The sequence below is a fragment of the Bison bison genome, unplaced genomic scaffold (assembly GCF_000754665.1).
Source record: "Bison bison bison isolate TAMUID 2011002044 unplaced genomic scaffold, Bison_UMD1.0 scf7180017864060, whole genome shotgun sequence".
In the NCBI taxonomy this organism is placed as follows: domain Eukaryota; kingdom Metazoa; phylum Chordata; class Mammalia; order Artiodactyla; family Bovidae; genus Bison; species Bison bison.
This window is the reverse complement of record NW_011494632.1, coordinates 463,721-484,225: the sequence shown is the minus strand read 5'-3', so window position 1 is coordinate 484,225 and position 20,505 is coordinate 463,721. Positions and strand designations below refer to the sequence as shown.

The 20,505-nt window shown below is 37.0% G+C and overlaps 1 protein-coding gene across 1 annotated transcript in view; it reads left to right on the top strand.

Moving 5' to 3' along the window:
- Positions 1-20,505, top strand: part of PDGFC (platelet derived growth factor C) — a gene marked incomplete at its 5' end in the record, with an annotated part of 252,777 nt that overhangs the window by 125,709 nt on the left and 106,563 nt on the right. Inside the window, one exon of the mRNA XM_010836107.1 lies at positions 15,740-15,935. Within this exon, the coding sequence (XP_010834409.1) occupies positions 15,740-15,935 (196 nt within the window). The remainder of the gene's footprint in view (positions 1-15,739; positions 15,936-20,505) is intronic.

The window sequence follows — 20,505 nt, the reverse complement described above, 5'->3', positions numbered from 1 at the left end:
GGCAAAAATATTGGAGTGGGTTGTCATTTCCTTCTCCAATGCATGAAAGTGAAAAGTGAAAGTGAAGTTGCTCAGTTGCTCCTGACTCTTCGCGACCCCATGGACTGCAGCCTACCAGGCTCCTCCATCCATGGGATTTTCCAGGCAAGAGTACTGGAATGGGTTACCATTCCTTCTCCAAGGTACCTCATGATCATTATTAAAAATGCCATTGAGGAATAGAATTTAAGTAATCTATTACCCATAGATGTTATGTGTTTTATTTTTATTTTATGACTTCCACTGATTTTAAAAGCCCCACAGTTGTATTTTATGCACATTTTAACATCACGTTAAGATTGAGGAAAGTTGTTGAGGGTAGGGGGTGGGGTGGGAGGTAATGTTTTCCAGCCAAGCAGAAAGATTAGAATATCCTTAAGTGTAAGTTTGTTTAAATATAGCCTCTGAAGTGCAGTCATGTCCAGTGTGATTACTCTTCATTTATTGCTGCTAGTTTGATGTGGAATTCCTACTGAAGCCAAATATCCTCCTACAGATGTAACTTCTAAATCTCAAATATTGCTATGGAAATGCAAATCTTTTGTCACTTATTGACAGTGTTTAATTAATAATATTAAAAACATAAAGTGGGAGGACATGATTTGTATAGAAGCAACCAAATTTACTATTTTTCCTACTATCTTTGAATGTTATTTATAGGAACCTCATAGGCTCATTACATATAAATTATATACATTCATCTTTGAATATGAAATGCTAAATATAAGTAGGAAACAGTAAAGTCTCATTTTTCAGTGTTGATTGCTAGATATGTTAAGACAGAAATAAATTCCTCTTCTATTGTTTCTTAGAAATCATTTATTTCCCCTAATGCAGAGTTTCATGTAAGAGAGAATTTTAAACATATTTTAGACTTAAGCATATTTTAGATATTCACTAAATTCATAAACAAATGGCCTTATTTGCATTTTTGGATGAGTTTGTATTGATTATATTTTCATTATTATTGTCCTTGATACATTTTAAACATCTACCCATCAAAATGTCACTACTGTATCTAGACGTTGTGTGCTCCCAAAGAAATAGGTCACTGCTTTCAACATTTGAAATTGCTCATAAATTCCATCTGAAGGTTGTAAATTATGTGTCCAGTGCACATACAATATACTGACAGATGCTGAGTCTCCAAACAGATGAAGTTCTTTAATATATTTTTTTCTTAACTAAGCATAGTTGATTGTTCTGAGGTTAAATAATATGAATTTGTATTTAATAATGTTAGCTGGTTTGGGGGATAATATTTCAAATAAATGCCTTTCAATGTTTAAAATATTTTAATTCAACAAGAGTTGATTAAATATTGAAAAAGGAAATCAGTAGTGAATCTTTAAAATGAATGTTTCTTTTCTAACGTGAATTATTCCTTATTTATCTCTGTTCTATATTCTGGTTTTAGCCTTCTTGTGGTATGTATAATTCTGTACACTTTAACTCATAAAATATAATATCATCGCCTAAACATGTTTTGCTGAAGTAATGTGTGTATATAAAATTATAATCATTACTAATTGGAGTTCAGTAAAGCATTTAAGGAGAATTCTGTGTTTCTATTTTTCTCCAGTCTCTAAGTACTGTCCAACTCTTTGCAACCCCATGGACTACAGCATGCCAGGCTACCCTGTCCTTCACAATCTCCTGGAGTTCGCACAAACTCATTTCCAATGAGTCAGTGATGCCATCCAACCATCTCATCCTCTGTCCCCCCCTTCTCCTCCTGCCCTCAATCTTTTCCAGGATCAGGGTCTTTTCCAATGATTTGGCTCTTCACATCAGGTAGTCAAAGTATTGGAACTTCAGCTTCAGCATCAGTCCTTTTGAAAAATATTTAGGGATAATTTTGTTTAGGATTGCATGGTTTGATTTCCTTGCTATCCAAGGGAATCTCAAGAGTCTTCTCCAGCACCACAATTCAAAAACTTTAGTTCTTCAGCGCTCAGCCTTCTTTATGGTTCAGCTCTCACATCCATACATAACTACTGGAAAGACTATAGCTTTGACTATACAGTACTTTGTTGGCAAAGTGATGTCTCTGCTTTTTAATTCCCTGTCTAGATTTGTCATAGCTTTTCTTCTAAGGAGCAAGCACCTTCTAATTGCATGGCTGCAGTCACTGTCCGAAGTGCTTTTGGAAGCCAAGAAAATAAAATTTGTCACTATTTCCATATTTTCCCCAACTGTTTGCCATGAACTGATGGGGCCAGGTACCATGATCCTGGTTTCTTGAAAGTTGAGTTTTAAGCCACCTTTTTCACTCTCCTCTCTCACTGTCATGAAGAAGCTGTTTAGCGTTTCTTTGCTTTCTGCCATTAGAGTGGTATCATCTGCATATCTGGGATTTTTGATATTTCTCCTGGCAATCTTAATTACAGCTTATGATTCATCCAGCCTGATGTTTCGCACAATGTACTTGGCATATAGGTTAAATAAATAGGGTGACAATATACAGCCTTGCCCTACAACTTTCCCAATTTCTACCTAGACCATTGTTCCATGTATGTTTCTGTTACTTCTTGACATGTGTACAGCTTTCTCAGGAGAAAGGTAAGGTGGTCTGGTGGTCCCATCTCTTTAAGAATTTTCCAAGTTGTGATCCACACATTTAAAGGCTTTGGTGTAGTCAGTAAAGCAGAAGTAGAGGTTTTTCTGGAATTCCCTTGTTTTTTCTATGATCCAGCAGATGTTGCAATTTGATCTCTGGTTCTTCTGCCTTTCTAAATCCAACTTGTACATCTGCAAGTTCTCAGTTCACCTACTGCTGAAGCCTATCTTGAAGGATTTTCACCATTAACTTGCTAGCATGTGAAATGAGTGCAGTTGTATGGTAGTCTGAACATTCTTTGGCATTGCCTTTCTTTCAGATTGGAATGAAAACTTGCCCTTTCCAGTCCTGTGGCCACTGCTGAGTTTTTCAAATTTGTTGACATATTGAGTGCAACACTTTTACAGCACTGTTTTCTAGGGTTTGGAATAGCTCAGCTGGAATTCCATCACCTCCTCTAGCTTTATTCGTAGTATTGCTTCCTAAAGCCCACTTGACTTCACATGCCAGGATGTTTGGCTCTAGATGAATGACAACACCATTGTGCTTATCCAGGTCATTTAGAACTTTTTAATGTAGTTCTTCTGTGTATTCTTGCCACCCCTTTTTAATCTCTTGTGCTTGTATTAGGTCCTTACTGTTTCTGTCCTTTATTGTGCCTATCTTTGCATGAAATTTTCGCTTGTTACCACCAATTTTCTTGAAGAAATCTCTAGTCTTTACTTTTCTACTGTTTTCTTCTATTTCTTTGCATTGTTCACTTAGGAAGGTTTCTCATCTCCCCTTGCTATTCTCTGGGACTCTGCATTCAGTTTGGCATATCTTTCCCTTTCTCCTTTGCCTTTCACTTCTCTTCTTTCTCAGGTATTTGTAAGACCTCCTCAGGCAACCACTTTGCCTTCTTGAATTTCTATTTCTTGATGATACTTTTGGTTACCACCTCCTGTACAGTGTTCTGAACCTCCATCCATAGTTCTTCAGGTACTTTGTCTATCATATCTAATCCCTTGATCTCTTTGTCACCTCCACTATATAATCATAAAAAATTTGATTTAGGTCATACCTGAATGAGCTTATGATTTCCCCTTCTTTCTTCAATTTAATCCTGAATTTTGCAATAAGGAGCTTATGATAGTAGCCACAGTCGGGTCCAGGTCTTCTCTTTGCTGACTGTATCCAACTTCTCCATATTTGACTTCAGAGAAGGTAATCAATTTGATTTCAGTGTTGACCATCTAGTAATGTCCATACGTAGAGTCATCTCTTGTATTGTTGGGAAAAAGGGTATTTGCTATGACCAGTGTGTTCTCTTCACAAAACTCTGTTAGATTTTGCCCTGCTTCATTTTGTACTCCAAGGCCAAACTTGCCTGTTATTCCAGGTATCTCTTGACTTTCTACATTTGTATTCCAATCCCCTGTGATGAAAGGCCATGTTTTTTGTTTGTTTGTTTGGTTGGTTGGTTGATTGGTTTTTGGTATTGTTATAGAAGATCTTTCCCTGGTGGCTCCAGTGGTAAAGAATTCACTTGCAATGTGGGAGACCTGGGTTCAATCCCTGGGGTGGAAAGATCCTCAGGAGGAGGGCATGGCAACCCACTTCAGTATTCTTGTCTGGAGAAACCCCATGGACAGAGGAGCCTGGCAGGCTACGTTCCATGAGGTCGCAAAGAGTTGGACATGACTGAGAGGCTATGCAAGCACATATTAGGCCTTGTAAGTCTTCACAGAACCTTTCAGCTTGTTCGGCATCACTGGATGGGGCATAGGTTTGGATTACTGTGGTTTTGAATGGTTTGCCTTGGAAATGAACCGAGATCATTCTGTTGTTCTTGAGATTGCACCCAAGTACTGCATTTTGGACTCTTTCGTTGACTATGAGGGCTACTCTATTTCTTCTCAGGGATTCTTGCCCATGTAGTAGATATAATGGGCATCTGAATTAAATTCACCCATTCTCATCCATTTTAGTTTATTGATTCCTAAAATGTTGGTGTTCACTCTTGCCATCTCCTAAGAAGATCATTGAAAGTTTGTCTTCCATAATTGAGCCTTCATTGAAAATGTTATACCCCCAAACCAAAATAGATTATTTTTACCATTACCTTGAGGTTAAAATACCATGTTGTCAAATCACTGCCATTTGTTTCCCATGCCTCAATACCAGAAGAATTTTATAGATCTTACTTGTGATGTAACATCAATTCAGATATTTCAGCAATGAAAAAGGAACACCAGCAATAGCCACACCAGGATAAATGGCCTGAAACTGCCACTCCAGGCAGACCCAAACATGTTTGCTATGTAACAATTTTGGTTGCTTGTATAAAAACCTTAACTCTATCTGTCTTAAATGGTGTAAGTAATTTGATTAATCATGTTTTGAGAAGCCTAGAAATGGGCTGAATTTATTGTGTGGTTTGAGCTGGGATCTGGCCCCGTTTTGCTGTCATACTGTGTGTCTGTCTACTTCTGTGCATCAACTTTTCCATCAGACTGACTTCTAAAATGACACCTTATTGACTACAGCAGTTCTAGACCTTACTTCTGTGCCCAACTTGGTCTAGTCCTCTACTGTTGAGGGAAAAAAAAAAAAAGAAAAAAGCCACTGGATTTACTCTGATTGTCCCATTAGAGCTAATCCATGGAACAAGGGAAATTGGCGTATGTTGATTTTCCAGGCGTACTTCTGGGTAGAGTCCGTCAGGACTGCTTCACCATGGTGGTGTTGGGGGGTTCTGGGAAGATGCTCACTTGTAAACTGTTCATCATTGCACATGGAAGATTTGCTCTGAACTTCTGAACTGGGTCCCCGTTTCTTACCATTGCTCGTAGTTAGGTAGGATGGTAATGGCTGAATTCATTTACTTCTTATCAGATACAAAATAACGCAAACCCTTATATGCACTGCTATGTATAAAATAGATAATGAGAACCTGCTGTATAGTACAGGTAACTCTACCCAGTGCTCTGTGGTGACCTGAATGGGAAAGAAATACAAAAAAGAGGGGATTTATGTATACAGGGAGCTAGTTCACTTTGTTGTACAGCAGAAACTAACACAACATTGTAAAGCGACTATATTCCAATAAAAATTAATTTTAAAAAGATAGTGTCAGGTCAAAGAAACTGCATAATTTCTACAGAGTTATCATTTTTTCCATCTTCTGCAGTCAACCTGAATTGCCAATTCAGGCAATTGGGAATTCGCATTCACTCTTGAGAAATTACTGCTTGCTTCATTAGTTTGGTCTTTGTGAATTTGGATTCCTCGTATATACTGAGCAATTTTGCATTATCTTTCATAGCAATCTCCTGTTCACTAATATCAGAAAAACTGGACAGTTGATAAAAAATTTTCTTTCTCCCTGTTTGAATTAGATAGAATATGATGGACAAGACGTCTGTTTTACATACATACTAATTTATAATTATCAAGGTGGTTAGTTTATACAAGTATCATTTCATTTGAACTTTAAAACAGCCTCTGATTATTGCTAGTTTATAAAAATTAAAACCTGATATGAAGTATCTTGCCTAAAATAACAAATTTTTACCATCAAGTGATTCATAGTTCCGAGTTAAGATAAAATAATAATACATGTGGTATTCTCAGTGTGGTAAAATTATAGAAGATGCTTTATTTAAAAATGAGTATATTAAGACAATGGAAAATCTCACTAACGAGTAATATAAAACGTGTCACTAGGAGCTGAAGTATATGTGTACGTAATAATAGATGAACTTTGAGTAAAATATGAATTAAGGGACTTGAGGAATATACATTGTAAAAGTTTATTATGTTTACATGTATAGCCTCTGGAAACTTAGGAGTGAAGGATGAAATATTGAAATATTGAATTTTTTTGCCATGAGCTAGGAAATAATTTTTCTTTATGTTAGCAATATGTACCATGTGGTGCCATGTGCTGGGAAAAAAGCTAGATACTGGTTACAGACTCCAGAATCAGTTCTGTCTAGGTTTTTCTGTCTCACTGGAAGCTCAGAGTAGAGCAGGAAAGAAAGAAAGGTCAGCCCACAGAGGATGATTAAAATATGCTGCCCTACATAGAGAACAGACTTATGGTATTGCCCAAGGGGAGGAGGTGGGGAGGGATGGATTGGGAGTTTGGGATTAGCAGATGTTAACTATTATATATAGAGAATGGATAAACATCAAGGTCCTACTGCATAGCACAGGGCACTATATTCAGTGTCCTGAGGCAAACTGCAATGGAAAATAATATATAAAAAAAAAAATGGTGCGTGTGCATGGGTGTATAACTGAATCACTTTTCTGTACAACTGAAATTGACACAACAGTATAAAGCAACTACACTTGGAAAAACTAACTTTTATAAGATGCAGCCCTAAAGGAATGTACAAAGGGAATTCAGGATTACATTCTATCTGAAGTGGGATTTGATAATTGAATATATGCTTACTAGAATTTCTAGTTGAGGAGAGATATTAAATTACAGTTTTCTAAATTGTCACATTAAGAGTACAAAGCTTCACCCTGTTCTTACATCTCAAGCCCTTGGTGCAGTGCATGAAACAAAATAGGTTCTCAGTATATGATTTTTGACTATTCATTCCCTTGAGGAATAAATGATTATCTTCTGGAATAGATTCAAGAACCACAATTGTATGTATTTTAAATAATTGCATTTGTTTTTATGGCTTACTTAATATAGCAATCTCTTATTTTTCCCTAGTGCACATTTATTCTCATACATAATTCATGAATAATTTGAGGTATTGTTGTTCAGTCACTAAAGCTTGTCTGACTCTTTGTGACCCCATGGACTGTGTATGCCAGGCTCCCCTGTCCTTCAGGATCTCCTGGAGTCAGCTCAAACTTATGTCCATTGAGTCAGTCATGCCACCCAACTATCTCATCCTCTGTTGCCCTCTTCTCCTGCCCTCAGTCTTACCCAGCTTTAGGATCTTTTACAATGAGTTGGTTTTTCGCATCAGGTGGCCAAAATATTGGAGCTTCAGCTTCAATATCAGTCCTTCTAATGAATATTCAGGGTTGATTTCCTTTATGAGTGACTGATTTGATCTCCTTTCATCCAAGAGACTCTCAAGAGTCCTCCAGTGACACAATTCTGAAGCATCAACTTTCCAGCTCTCAGCTTTCTTTATAATCCATCTCTCACATCCATACATGAAGTGGAAAAACCATAGCCTTGACTAGACGTACCTTTGTTGAGAAAGTAATGTCTCTGCTTTTTAATATGCTGTCTAGGTTGGTCATAACTTTACTGCCAAAGAGTAAGTGTTTTTTAGTTTCATGGCTTTAGTCACCATCTGCAGTGATTTTGGAGCCCAAGAAAATAAAGTCTGACACTGTTTCCATTGTTTCCCCATTTATTTGCCATGAAGTGATGGGACCACATACCATGATCTTAGTTTTCTGAATGTTGAACTTTAAGCCAACTTTTCACTCTCCTCTTTTACTTTCATCAAGAGGCTCTTTAGTTCTTCTTCACTTTCTGCCATCAGGGTGGTGTCATCTGCATACCCGAGGTTATTGATATTTCTCCTGGCAATCTTGATTCCAGCTTGTGCTTCATCCATCTCAGCATTCCGCATGATGTACTCCTCATAGAAGTTAAACAAGCAGCTTAACAATATGTATATTGCCTTGATGTACTCCTTTCCCAGTTTTGAACCAGTCCATTTTTCCATGTCTAGTTCTAACTGTTGTTTGTTGACCTGCATACAGATTTCTCATGAGGCAGGTAAGGTGGTCTAATATTCCCATCTCTTTAAGAATTGCCCACAGTTTGTTGTGATCCAAATGGTCAAAGGCTTTAGTGTAGTCAATGAAGCAGATGCTTTTCTGGAATTCCCTTGCTTTTTCTATGATCCAGCAGATGTTGGCAATTTGATTTCTGGTTCCTCTAATTTTTCTATATCCAGCTTGTACATCTGGAATTTCTCAGTTCACCTACCAGTGAAGCCTAACTTGAAGGATTTGAGCATTGACTTGCTAACTTGTGAACTAAGAGTGTTTGTATGCAGGTTTGAGCATTCTCTTGCGTTGCCTTTCTTTGGGATTGGAATGAAAACTGACCTTTCCCAGTCCTGTAGCCACTGTTGAATTTTCCAAATTTGCTGACATATCGAGTACAGAATTCTGACAGCATCATCTTTTAGGATTTGAAATAGCTCAGCTGGAATTCCATCACATCCTTTAGCTTTGTTTGTCATAATGCCATGCCTTCCTCCAGGGCATCTTCCCAACCCAGAGCTCCAACCCAGGTTTCCCGCATTGCAGGCAGTTTCTTTACCATCTGAGCCATGAGGGAAGCCCAAGAATACTAGAGTAGATAGCCTATCTCTTCTCCAGGGGTTATTCCCGACTCTAGAATCGAACCAGGGTCTCCTAATTACAGGCAGATGAGCTACAAGGGAAGCCCATAATGCTTTTTAAGACCCACTTGACTTTGCATTTCAGCATGTCTGGCTCTATGTGAGTGATCACACCATTGTGGTTATCTGGATCATTACGATCTTTTTTTGTATTATTCTTGTGTGTATTCTTGTCACCTCTTCTTAACCTCTTCTGCTTCTGTTAGGTCCTTGCCGTTTCTGGCCTTTGTTGTGCTCGTCTTTGTCTGAAATAGTCCCTTAGTATCTCCAGTTTTCTTGAATAGATCTCTATTCTCTCCCATTCTGTGAATTTTTCCTCGATTTCTTTGCATTGTCCACTTAAGAAGGCTTTCTTATCTCTCCTTGCTCTTCTCTGGAACTCTGCATCCAGTTGTGTGTGTCTTTCCCTATCTCCTGTGCCTTTCATTTCTCTTCTTTTCTCAAAGAAGAAAAGCCTTCTTTTCTTTGTAAAACCTCTGAAGATGACCACTTTGACTTCTTGCATTTCTTTTTCTTTGTGATGGTTTTAGTCACCACCTCCTATACAAGTTATGAACTTCCATCCATCATTCTTCATGCACTCTTATCTACTGGATCTAATCCCTTGAATCTGTCACCTCCACTGTATAATCATGATGGATTTGATTTAGGTCATACCTGAATAGTCTAGTGGTTTTCCCTACTTTCTTTGATTTAAGCCTGAGTTCTGCAAAAAGGAGCTGATGATCTGAACTAAAATCGGCTCCAGATCTTGTTTTTGATGACTGTATAGAACTTCTCCATCTTCAGCTGAAAAGAATATAGTCAGTCTGATTTTGGTGTTTACCACCTGGTGATGTCTACATGCAGAGTCATCTCTAGTGCTGTTGAAAGATGGTGTTGGCTATGAACAATGTGTTCTTTTGGCCAAACTCTGTTAGCTTTTGCCCGGTTTCATTTTGCACTACAACATCAAACTTTCTTGTTACCCCTGGTATCTCTTGATTTATTTTTGCATTCCAATCTGCTATGTTGAAATTTTTTCCTAGTAAGCATTTGTTCTTGTACGTAATTCATGAATAGTTTGAGGTAGACTGCACTAACTTCTGATTGTGTTTCTTTTATTTGCTATTGTTTTATAGTATGTAAATGGTAGATTGAGTCATGACAAAATAAAAACATGAGTCCTATTTTTCTGTCTAGCATATTATTGTACTTTTATGCTAATAATCAGAATTTAGAATATTAAGCATGAAAAACTCCTATATTGTTTGTAATTTATATAGAGAGATTTATTTGCACTGTGGAGTTCAGGTATACTGTCTCTCTACAGAATCAGGAAAGATTAACTGAGATAACTCTGGATTTTCCAGGCAAAAAGGTGCCATTTATGGAGCCAGTGAAACAAACCATATACACGTATGTATATACATATGCATATGTATATATGTGTCATATGATTTTAACTAACTTTTGTTAAAAGTAAAATTTGTTAATTAAGGCTTAAATAGATTGAAAATGGAAACAGGCTTATGAAAACTAGCAATATTAAAATAAAGGTTTATTACAATTAAAAAAAAACCTAGTAAACAGAGCAAAGCACAAATAAGACATTGACTGTGTTTATGTATCAAGGAAAGATTTGGAAATAGATGCAAGTATTACAGAAATGCCTTTTCTGACCCAGTTTGAAAATAACATATTTAGAAATAAACACATCAAAAATCATATAAGACACCTGTGGAATCTACCACTTTACAGGGACATCTTCCTATACAGTCTTGCCTATGTTAACAGGATCCCGAATTCTGCCGAACTTTAAACCAAGATTGAAGACCCTTCTGTTTACCTCCTTCTGAATCCTCCAGGACTTTTCTACTACAGTCAACTTAAAACATCAGCATGGAGAAGGACATGGATGGTTTCTCTTTCTTTATGGATCATATCTTGTCCACAAACTTCTTTTTTGATGTTATTTTTTTAAAATAATATGACTTTTTCAAGTATTAAATTTTTATTGCTTTCCATGATTTTCTTATTCCTATCTGCTTTCCTTCATAATGAATATACCTTTAAAAGAATTATGTGCCAATATGCCAAGTAGTATAAAACTACTTTGATTTTAATGTTAACATATTTAATTTAATAATGTTTAATGTTAATATACAAATGTGTGATTATTTTTTAAATTAATTTATGTGATTTTTGGCTGTGCGGGGTCTTGGTTGCTGTGCTGGCTTTCTCTAGTTGCAGTGAGCAGGGGCTACTCTCTAGCTGAGCTGTGCAGGCTTCTCACAGTTGTGACTTCTTTTGTTGCAGAGCGTGGGCTCTAGGCGGCAGGTCAGTAGTTGTGGCGCACAGGCTTGGTCTCCCTGTGGCATGTGGGATCTTCCTGCACCAGGGATCCAACCCATGTCCCGCACCTTGGCAGATGGATTCTTAACCACTGAACCACAAGGGAAATCCCTGTAATGATTCTTTATAACTGAATTGATGACCAAGCTGTATGGTTTGCAGGATATCAGTTCCCCAACCAGGGACTGAACCCAGGCTCATGATAGTGAAGGTGCCAAGTCCTAACCACTGAACTGCCAGGAAGGTCTCTTTGTAACTGTATTATATGTGAACATATATAGTCAACAGTTTTACAGTAGTTACATGATTAATCTCCTTTCTTGTCCTTTTTTAATTTTTATTTCATGTTAGTTTTCAGTACTCCTACCTCAAGGTAGATTGGGCAGGATAGGAAAAAGTGTTAATTTTAAATTTTAAAATTTACTGTCTGTAAGTATTTTCATGCTAATCCTATCTGGATAAACAAGCCTTATTCTTATTTAGGATGCATTGAAGTAGAGTGTTGCAAATACTTTTATGATTTGCCACCAAACATTTGTTTCATTTCTTTGGTACTTTCTTTGAATATCCTGCTTATTGTTTAGGAAAAGCAAATGTTCAGTAAAGTAGTCACAAAATATGTACTTGTCTCAACCCTGATATCCTAGTAAAGTTCTATGTTTGGAAAGATCATTTTTAAACAACAGAACTACGAATGCAGTCTTATTTTGGTAGATCCTAAATGTTGTTTCTTTTTTTTTTTTCTTGTTGATTATAGGCTTACTTGTTTGAGATTTACATAAACTGTTGACAGTCATGTGCAAATCATATGTATTTGGTGGCAAACCTCACTGCATTCCAAGATGACTTGGAGGGAGCAGCAATTTAACTTAAAAGGAAATTTACAATTCTTTTACCACAAATAAGGTCTAGATTTTCAGCCTTTAAATTATGCTTAATTATAGTTTAATGAAATTGTGAACTATAAAGGAAAAAAAGATGTAAACATAATTTAAGTATATACATTTTAGTTATGGGCTTTTTTGACTGCAGATATAAAAATAGAATTCAGATCTTTTAAATCCACAGTTTTCTAGATTGCATATGAAAGCATAAACACAGCTATATTTGTAAAGAGTATCTCAGATGACATAAAGCACTTTTTTTGAGACAGAATGGGGTAAATAATACATTTTAATAAATCTGATTGGAAAAAAATTAATTCATTAAAAACAATATTAGTTGCCAAAATGAGAAGGCCTCTTAATATAAACTACTCTAACCCACCTCCATAGTATGTATGTTATTGTATTAAAATTTCAGAGAGTGGGGAAATACCTCTTCTAAGAGAAATCTTTGAAAAAGAGGCTATATTAACTGAATTTTAATAGCAAACTGTCATTGATTTATTAAAAAATTTGTCAGTATAGAGAATTCAGCCAACTTGATAGATCCTTCTGTGACTCCTAGCGACCCCATGGACTGCTGCCTACCAGGTTCCTCCATCCATGGGATTTTCCAGGCGAGAGTACTGGAGTGGGGTGCCATTGCTTTCTCCCTTATAATAATTACTGGTGCTAAATTATGTGCGTAGGAGAGGTATTGATTATTTCATATATATTAATATAACCAATGGCCAATCCAAGCATTATCCCCCCAATAAGACAGAATCTGCACAAATTATAAGTGTAATTATAAGTAATAATTAACTTTTCCAATTTAAAAATTTCATGGAACTTAAAGGCCTATTTACATAATATGACGATATTCCCCATCACATGCACTGTATATATTTGAAGGAAATCATATTTGTCTTTATCTTGTCTTAGACAATATAAAATCAGCTTTAGCAGAAGCATTGTTGAAACAGCTGGGTTTAAAAGAATGAAAAAGCTGCTTTACGAACCATAACTACAACTTGTTACTATTATGTGAGGTATTTTAACAAGAAAACAGGTATTCTTTAATCCTAACCATATTCTCACTAATAAATAATCCTTAACATTGTCTTTTGAATTCTGGAAGTTTCTTAGAGTGTATTATTTAGTTGCATTTTATCAGTTGAAATACGTATTTTGAGTTATATAACTACTAAATGACAAGTTGCCAGAATTACTGTAATTGCCATTGAGAAACAGGGACAAAGAGACATACTTCCAACCGAAATAGCTTTGTGCACAGTAGAAGATGTGTTAGTCATCTACTGTTATGTAAGAAATCCCCAGAAACCTGCAATTTTTGCAGAACTTCCCTGGTTTGCTTTCAGGTGTGAAGCTCAGAAATTCAGGTCTGGGAGACTGGGCTTTTTCTCTGAGTTTTTACAAGACAAAAACCAAGGCATCAGACAGACCCGATTTCCTTTCTGGAGACTGGTAGAGACACTGCCTTGGATTCATCCAGGTCTACTGAGGCTTTAGGATGGAGCCCCCTCTTATTCAGTACCCCTCAGCTGTCCACATCCTGAGCATGCAACCTCCTCCCTTTCCAAGGCTGGCAGCACAGAACTCCCTCTACAGTCTCTTTCATACTTTGAATTTCTTAAGATCAGGAAGCGCCCAGCTTCTGTTCAGGGCTTTTCCTGTTTAGGTTCAGCTCCCCCTATAATCTAATTTATGATCAATTCAGAGTTAACTGATCTGATCATGGGAGTAATGCTCCATCCTTTTCACAGTTTCTGGTTGAAATCAAGGCAGGGGTTCATGCACACATGAAAGACACAGGGTGGCGGGAGATCACCTTAGTGTCTGCCTTCCAGAGCAAGAAGCGAGGTTATTGGTGTGAAATCATGGGCAGAGTGAATGAAGTTTAAATACTGAAGAGGCAGTTGAGCACTAGAAGTCCATTCCATTGGTTAAAAGGGAATTAAGATTAGTAGATACACAAAACTGTGTTTAAAGAGATAAACAGCAAGCACCTACACTATAGCACAGGGAGCTGTATTCTATATCTGGTAATTACCCATAGTGAAAAAGAATCTGGAAAAGAATATATAACTGAATCACTTTGCTGTATACCCGAAACTAGAAACTAACACAATACTGTAAATCAATTATATTGCAATTTAAAAAAGAGAGAATTAGGGTTTGGAAGTGAAAGAAGCAAAGAGGAAAAGGCAGAAAACTATAATAGAAAGAAAAAAAGAAGAGAGAAGAAAAATGTAATTTAGTATAAAATGTCATATGACCTAAAAGGCCTTAGACAAATCTGTATTGCAAAGTTTGATGAAACATATCTAAAAGAAGTCAATAAAATATGGAACTTTTCATATTTCCACAAGCAACTATATGTATGTTGAGCCTGGAAATTGGGAGAAGGACAAATAAAGGGAAAATAGTGCTTATAAAGTAATGATATTCTTCTCTCTGTATAATACCACAAATACAAAATTCAGTCTTATGAAGCATATCTCTTAGTCATGACAGCAGTTAAGGTATTGGTATAGTTTAAAATGACTGTTCTGGCATTATGAGTGTATCAAAGTTGAACAAAAAAGTGTCAGGTATTATGCCGTGCACAGTACTTTGTGTTCATGGTCCAGTTCAAGCCTTTTAAATTGTTTTAGAAATTGAATTAAAGATTGTTTTAAAGGTTTTTGTGATTTTTTTTTTTGCTTTGTTTTGCTTTGTTTTGTTTTTACTAGGATTTAGCAAACTTAATGGATTGAATCTTCATAACCTGAAAGGGCACAAATATCTTACTTCTTAGATTTTGTTTTTGTAGATTAATAGCTGCTCATTTCCCAAATATCGTCATGTGTTTCCCCTCAATATCAACTCTTAAATGGGTGGACATAAGAACAATTTTGTCTCTATGCACTTGTGTATAAAATAGATAACCAACAAGGACCTGTTATATAGCAGAGGTAACTGTATTCAATATTTTAAAATAAAAAAGTATCTGAAAATGTGTACATACATACATATATAGCAGAATCACTTTGTTATACTGAAACTTTGTAAATCAACTATTTCAATTAAAAAAAAAAGAACACTTTTTTCTTAACAATACTGATTTTCCTTACCCCTCATTTCTCCCCAACAATCTAATCAGAAGTAAGAGATATTATTAACAATGTATTTTGGCATTTCACGATGTAAAATGTTGCCATGCCTAATAAACTTGGAAACTATTTTATACTGTATTTGCCTCTTAGATATTTAAAATTTAGGTTAGCCTTTTAAAGTCACTGAGAAGCCTTGCAACATTTCTTATAATTTCTTATCTTTGTAGACTGCTGATAATTCCCATATAAGATATTGACACGACTGCTTTGACCTCATTTCTTCTTTCAAGGTCATTTAAGGGTTGAGATCATTTAGTAATTACAGTTCATGGGAAACTTTGGACTTGTATCAGATACCTTTTTTTCCTGAAGTTATTTTGAAACCCATAATTTTTGACATCTATTCTAAGTGTGTGTCTTTGCTTCTGGTTCTACTTTTAGGTGTACAAGATCCCCAGCATGAGAGAATTATTACTGTGTCTACTAATGGAAGTATTCACAGCCCAAGGTTTCCACATACTTATCCAAGAAATATGGACTTGGTATGGAGATTAGTAGCAGTAGAAGAAAATGTGTGGATACAGCTCACATTTGATGAGAGATTTGGGCTTGAAGACCCAGAAGATGACATATGCAAGTAAGTTATCATACTTGAAATTCCAACAAAGTAACAACTGTTACAGTCTTTCAGGATGCTTCATTCTGAGTGTGTGATTTTTAAATGCCATCTTTTGTCCTCTTATATTTTTCTGATCATCCAAGAAATTTACATCCTTGTTTAAGCTATGTTTCCATCTACTTCTGAAAATAGTTTGAGGTAATGTATGGCAAAAAAATGCATATAGAGTAAAGCAATTTAAAATATAGAATAGAGTAAAAAACCAAATAAAGGAATGTAAGTTGTGCCAGAGTTACCATTAGTGCCAAAAATTTTACTTTTAAACTTCCTCATAACCAAATCAATACAATAAACAGTAAGCTATTAAAAGAAAGAATAGTATCCATGGATACGTATTACCCATAGCATCCTATATCTACAGGGACACACACAGATACACACACACATACACACACACACGGGACTCATAAGTTTGAATATCATAAGAAAGAAATACAATTCTGAAAGCAGAATTAGAAATTTAGATTTGTATTATAGTTGACTAGGTAGACATTTATCATAATTCTCCTAGAAGCTTTCATGAACTAAAGTCAGCTGGAATATTTCACCCATGCAAAAGACCACCTACCGTATGTCATACAAATATTACTCTTTAAATCCTATGTGAATACACTTGTCAAGGTTGGGTGGTCTTATGGAAGATTTTTCACTTCATTGGCATTTGTATATCATGAAAATATTTTACTTGAGCTTCTTCGTGAGGGTCTTTATTTTCCCTTTGATATACAAGTTAAAAGAGAATTTTCGCTTTATGGTATATTACAGATAAATATTTCAATACAGATAAAATAAACTTTATACTTCACTGTCATCACAATTTGTATCTTTAACCTTTGTATATGTAGTTACTTTTTTCCAATTTCTTCTTTCTGTGGATAGCCACATTTAAGGTTAATTTTTCCTCTAACATCTCTAAACTTAAGCCTGGACAACAAGAAGTTATTCTAGCTATTTTTGGAGATGGTGCTATTCATCCCTTCATTTTATAGATAAGCAAATGGGCCAGAGAAATCAAATAGCGACCCTGCATCTCATTCATAGTTTGTAACTCAACACATGCTAAAGTCCATTTTCCTAACAATCACAGAAGTGGTTTTCACCATTCTCTTCTGCACCTCTTGCCTTCTTTTCATGTGGAGTATTCCATAATGTTGTAGAAATTGCAGCGTTTAAGATCTGGCCCTCTTTGCAAAGTAGCAAGTTAACCTACAGCAGTCTCGTGGCCTGTGACCACAGACGGCAGGCTCGAGGTTCCCAGGCCCAGGGTGGGTGACAGTGGCAGGAGTTCCATTCCCACAGGGCAGTGCCAGGAGGGCCATGTTATACCTGGGCGCCTGACAGTGTGTGCCAGGAGAGGTGGCGGGGTGTGTGCGTGTGTGTGTGTGTGTGAGTGATGCATGTTGGTAGTTAGATCATAAAAATAAACTTGTTCAGAATGCCCCTGTGACTCAATTTCACTCAGTATGAGACTTAAGAAAAGTTACTCTTCCAATAGTTCTGAAATCCTTTCCTTTTGCATCTCCTGGATTTCTTATTATTCCTGCAAAAATAAATCATTTTCCTAATTTTTTAAACCTGGTCTCTCAATTTTCTAAATAATTTTATCATGTGTACTTATCTCCCTATGTATTATCCTATAATTTTAAATATACTTTTGTCTGTTTTGAAGTATCTATCAATGTGATAATACTGTGTGTTTACTTTTATGATGATGTGCATGTGAAAACAGCAGAACTCGGCAACATGAGGTTTTCCAAGTTCATGTGGACTCAGAGAGATCAGATAGTTTGCCTTCCATGGTGTACAGTATCCATTATATAATTAGGCAACCTTTTCTCTTCTGCGCTGATGAAGCCTTGGCTTACTTCCAGCTTTTCTTGTCCAAAAGTGCAAGAAGTCTTTCTTGGCATTTATAGCTAACAATGGTATTACGTTCTTAAGACATTAATATTTTTAGCTTTATGAGGTAGAGTTAAATTATTTCTAAAAGTGACCAGTTTACAGTTCTACCAACAATATGTGAAATTTATTTTTCTGCATTCTTTGCAAGCTTTTGAACTGGCAATCATTTAATTCTGGGTAGAAGGATACGTATAAAATTATACCTCATTGTAAAATTTTGTTTCTCCTTCCTACCAATGAGATTGAAAATGTTCGTATTGTTATTGGCTGCTCAGAAATCCTTTACTGTGAAATGCCTGCTCGTGACTTTTGCCCAGATTTTACTGAACTCTCTGGCTGTTTAAATTTTGGTTTTCATATTTAAGTCCTTGATCCATCTGTAATTTATTTTGTCTATGAGAGGTTTTTCACTAGGGCATCTGATAGTGTCCTGACACTATATATTTAATAGTCAAACTTTCCTGCAATGAAAAAGGCCAGCTAACTTGCAGGTCAGATTTTGTATCTGATGTGGTCTGTTTCTGGGTTCTCTCTTCTGTTCTCTGGCTTTATTTTGTCCTTCTGTGTACCAAGTTAATACTCCCTTAATTACAGTAGCCTTATAGAAGCTGGGTGATAGGGAAGTCACTTTGTTTTCCTCCTTTTGGAGCATCCTCAGTGTTTTACTTTTCACTGAATTTTTTTTTTTTACAAACAAGTTCCTTGAAACCTCCTGTTGCAATTTCATTGAAATTGTGTGGTATCTATAGATCATTTTGAAAAGAATTGACATCCTTATAGTAAAGAATCTTTGTCGTTGAGAACTCTGTGCATCTGCAGCTATCCAGGTGTTGTTTGTTGTCTGTACAGTTTTAAACTATTCTTTATAGAAATATGAAGCACCATTATTTAATTTCTATGATCTCTATGTGGTTGTACATTTGCTAAGTCATGTCCAACTCTTGTGACCCCATGCACTGTAGCATGCCAGCTTCCTTTCTCCTCCACTGTCTCCTGGATATTGCTCAAATTCATGTCCATTGAATTGGTGGTGCTATCTAACCATCTCATCCTCTGCTACCCCTTCTCCTTTTTCCTTCAATCTTTCCCAACATCAGGCACTTTTCTAATGAGTTGTATCTTTGTATCAGATAGCCAGAATATTAGAGCTTCAGCTTCTGCAGCAGTCCTTCCAAAGAATATTCAGGATTGATTTCCTTTAAGATTGACTGGTTTGATCTCCTTGCAGTCCAAGGGACTCTCGAGAGTCTTCTCCAGCAACACAATTCAGAAGCATCAATTCATTGGCACTCAACCTTCTGTCGGAGAAGGCAATGGCACCCCACTCCAGTACTCTTGCCTGGAAAAATCCCATGGACGGAGGAGCCTGGTGGGCTGCAGTCCATGGGGTCGCTAAGAGTCGGGCACGACTGAGCGACTTCACTTTCGCTTTTCACTTTCATGCATTGGAGAAGGAAATGGCAACCCACTCCAGTGTTCTGGCCTGGAGAATCCCAGGGACAGAGGAGCCTGGTGGGCTGCTGTCTATGGGGTCGCACAGAGTCGGACACGACTGAAGCGACTTAGCAGCAGCAGCAACCTTCTGTATGGTCCAGCCCTCACATCCATACATGACTACCGGAAAAGCCATAGATTTGACTAGATGGACCTTTGTTGGAAAAGTGATGTCTCTGATTTTTAATACACTGTCTAGGTTTGTCATAGCTTTCCTTCCAAAGAGCAAGCATCTTTTAATTTCATGGCTGTAGTCACTGTTCCCAGTGATTTTGGAGCTGAAAAATATAGAATCTGTCACTGCTTCCACTTGTTCCCCTTCTATTTGCCACAAAATGCTGGGATAGGATGCCACAATCTTCATTTTTTGAATGTTGAGTTTTAAGCCAGATTTTTCACTCTGCTCTTCCATCCTCAACAAGAGGCTCTTTATTCCTCTTGACTTTTAACCTACTATTAGAAACGAAGATCATGGCATCCGGTCCCATCACTTCATGGGAAATAGATGGGGAAACAGTGGAAACAGTGTCACACTTTATTTTTGGGGGCTCCAAAATCACTGCAGATGGTGACTGCAGCCATGAAATTAAAAGATGTTTGCTCCTTGGAAGGAGAGTTGTGTCCAACCTAGATAGCATATTGAAAAGCAGAGACATTACTTTGCCAACAAAGTTTCGTCTAGTCAAGGCTATGGATTTTCCTGTGGTCATGTATGGATGTGAGAGTTGGACTGTGAAGAAGGCTGAGCGCCGAAGAATTGATGCTTTTGAACTGTGGTGTTGGAGAAGACTCTTGAGAGTCCCTTGGACTGCAAGGAGATCCAACCAGTCCATTCTGAAGGAGATCAGCCCTGGGATTTCTTTGGAAGGAATGATGCTAAAGCTGAAACTCCAGTACTTTGGCCACCTCATGCGAAGAGTTGACTCATTGGAAAAGACTCTGATGCTGGGAGGGATTGGGGGCAGAAGGAGAAGGGGACGACAGAGGATGAGATGGCTGGATGGCATCTGACTCGATGGACATGAGTCTGAGTGAACTCCGGGAGTTGGTGATGGACAGGGAGGCCTGTGTGCTGTGGTTCATGGGGTCGCAGAGAGTCGGACACGACTGAGCAACTGAACTGAACTGAACT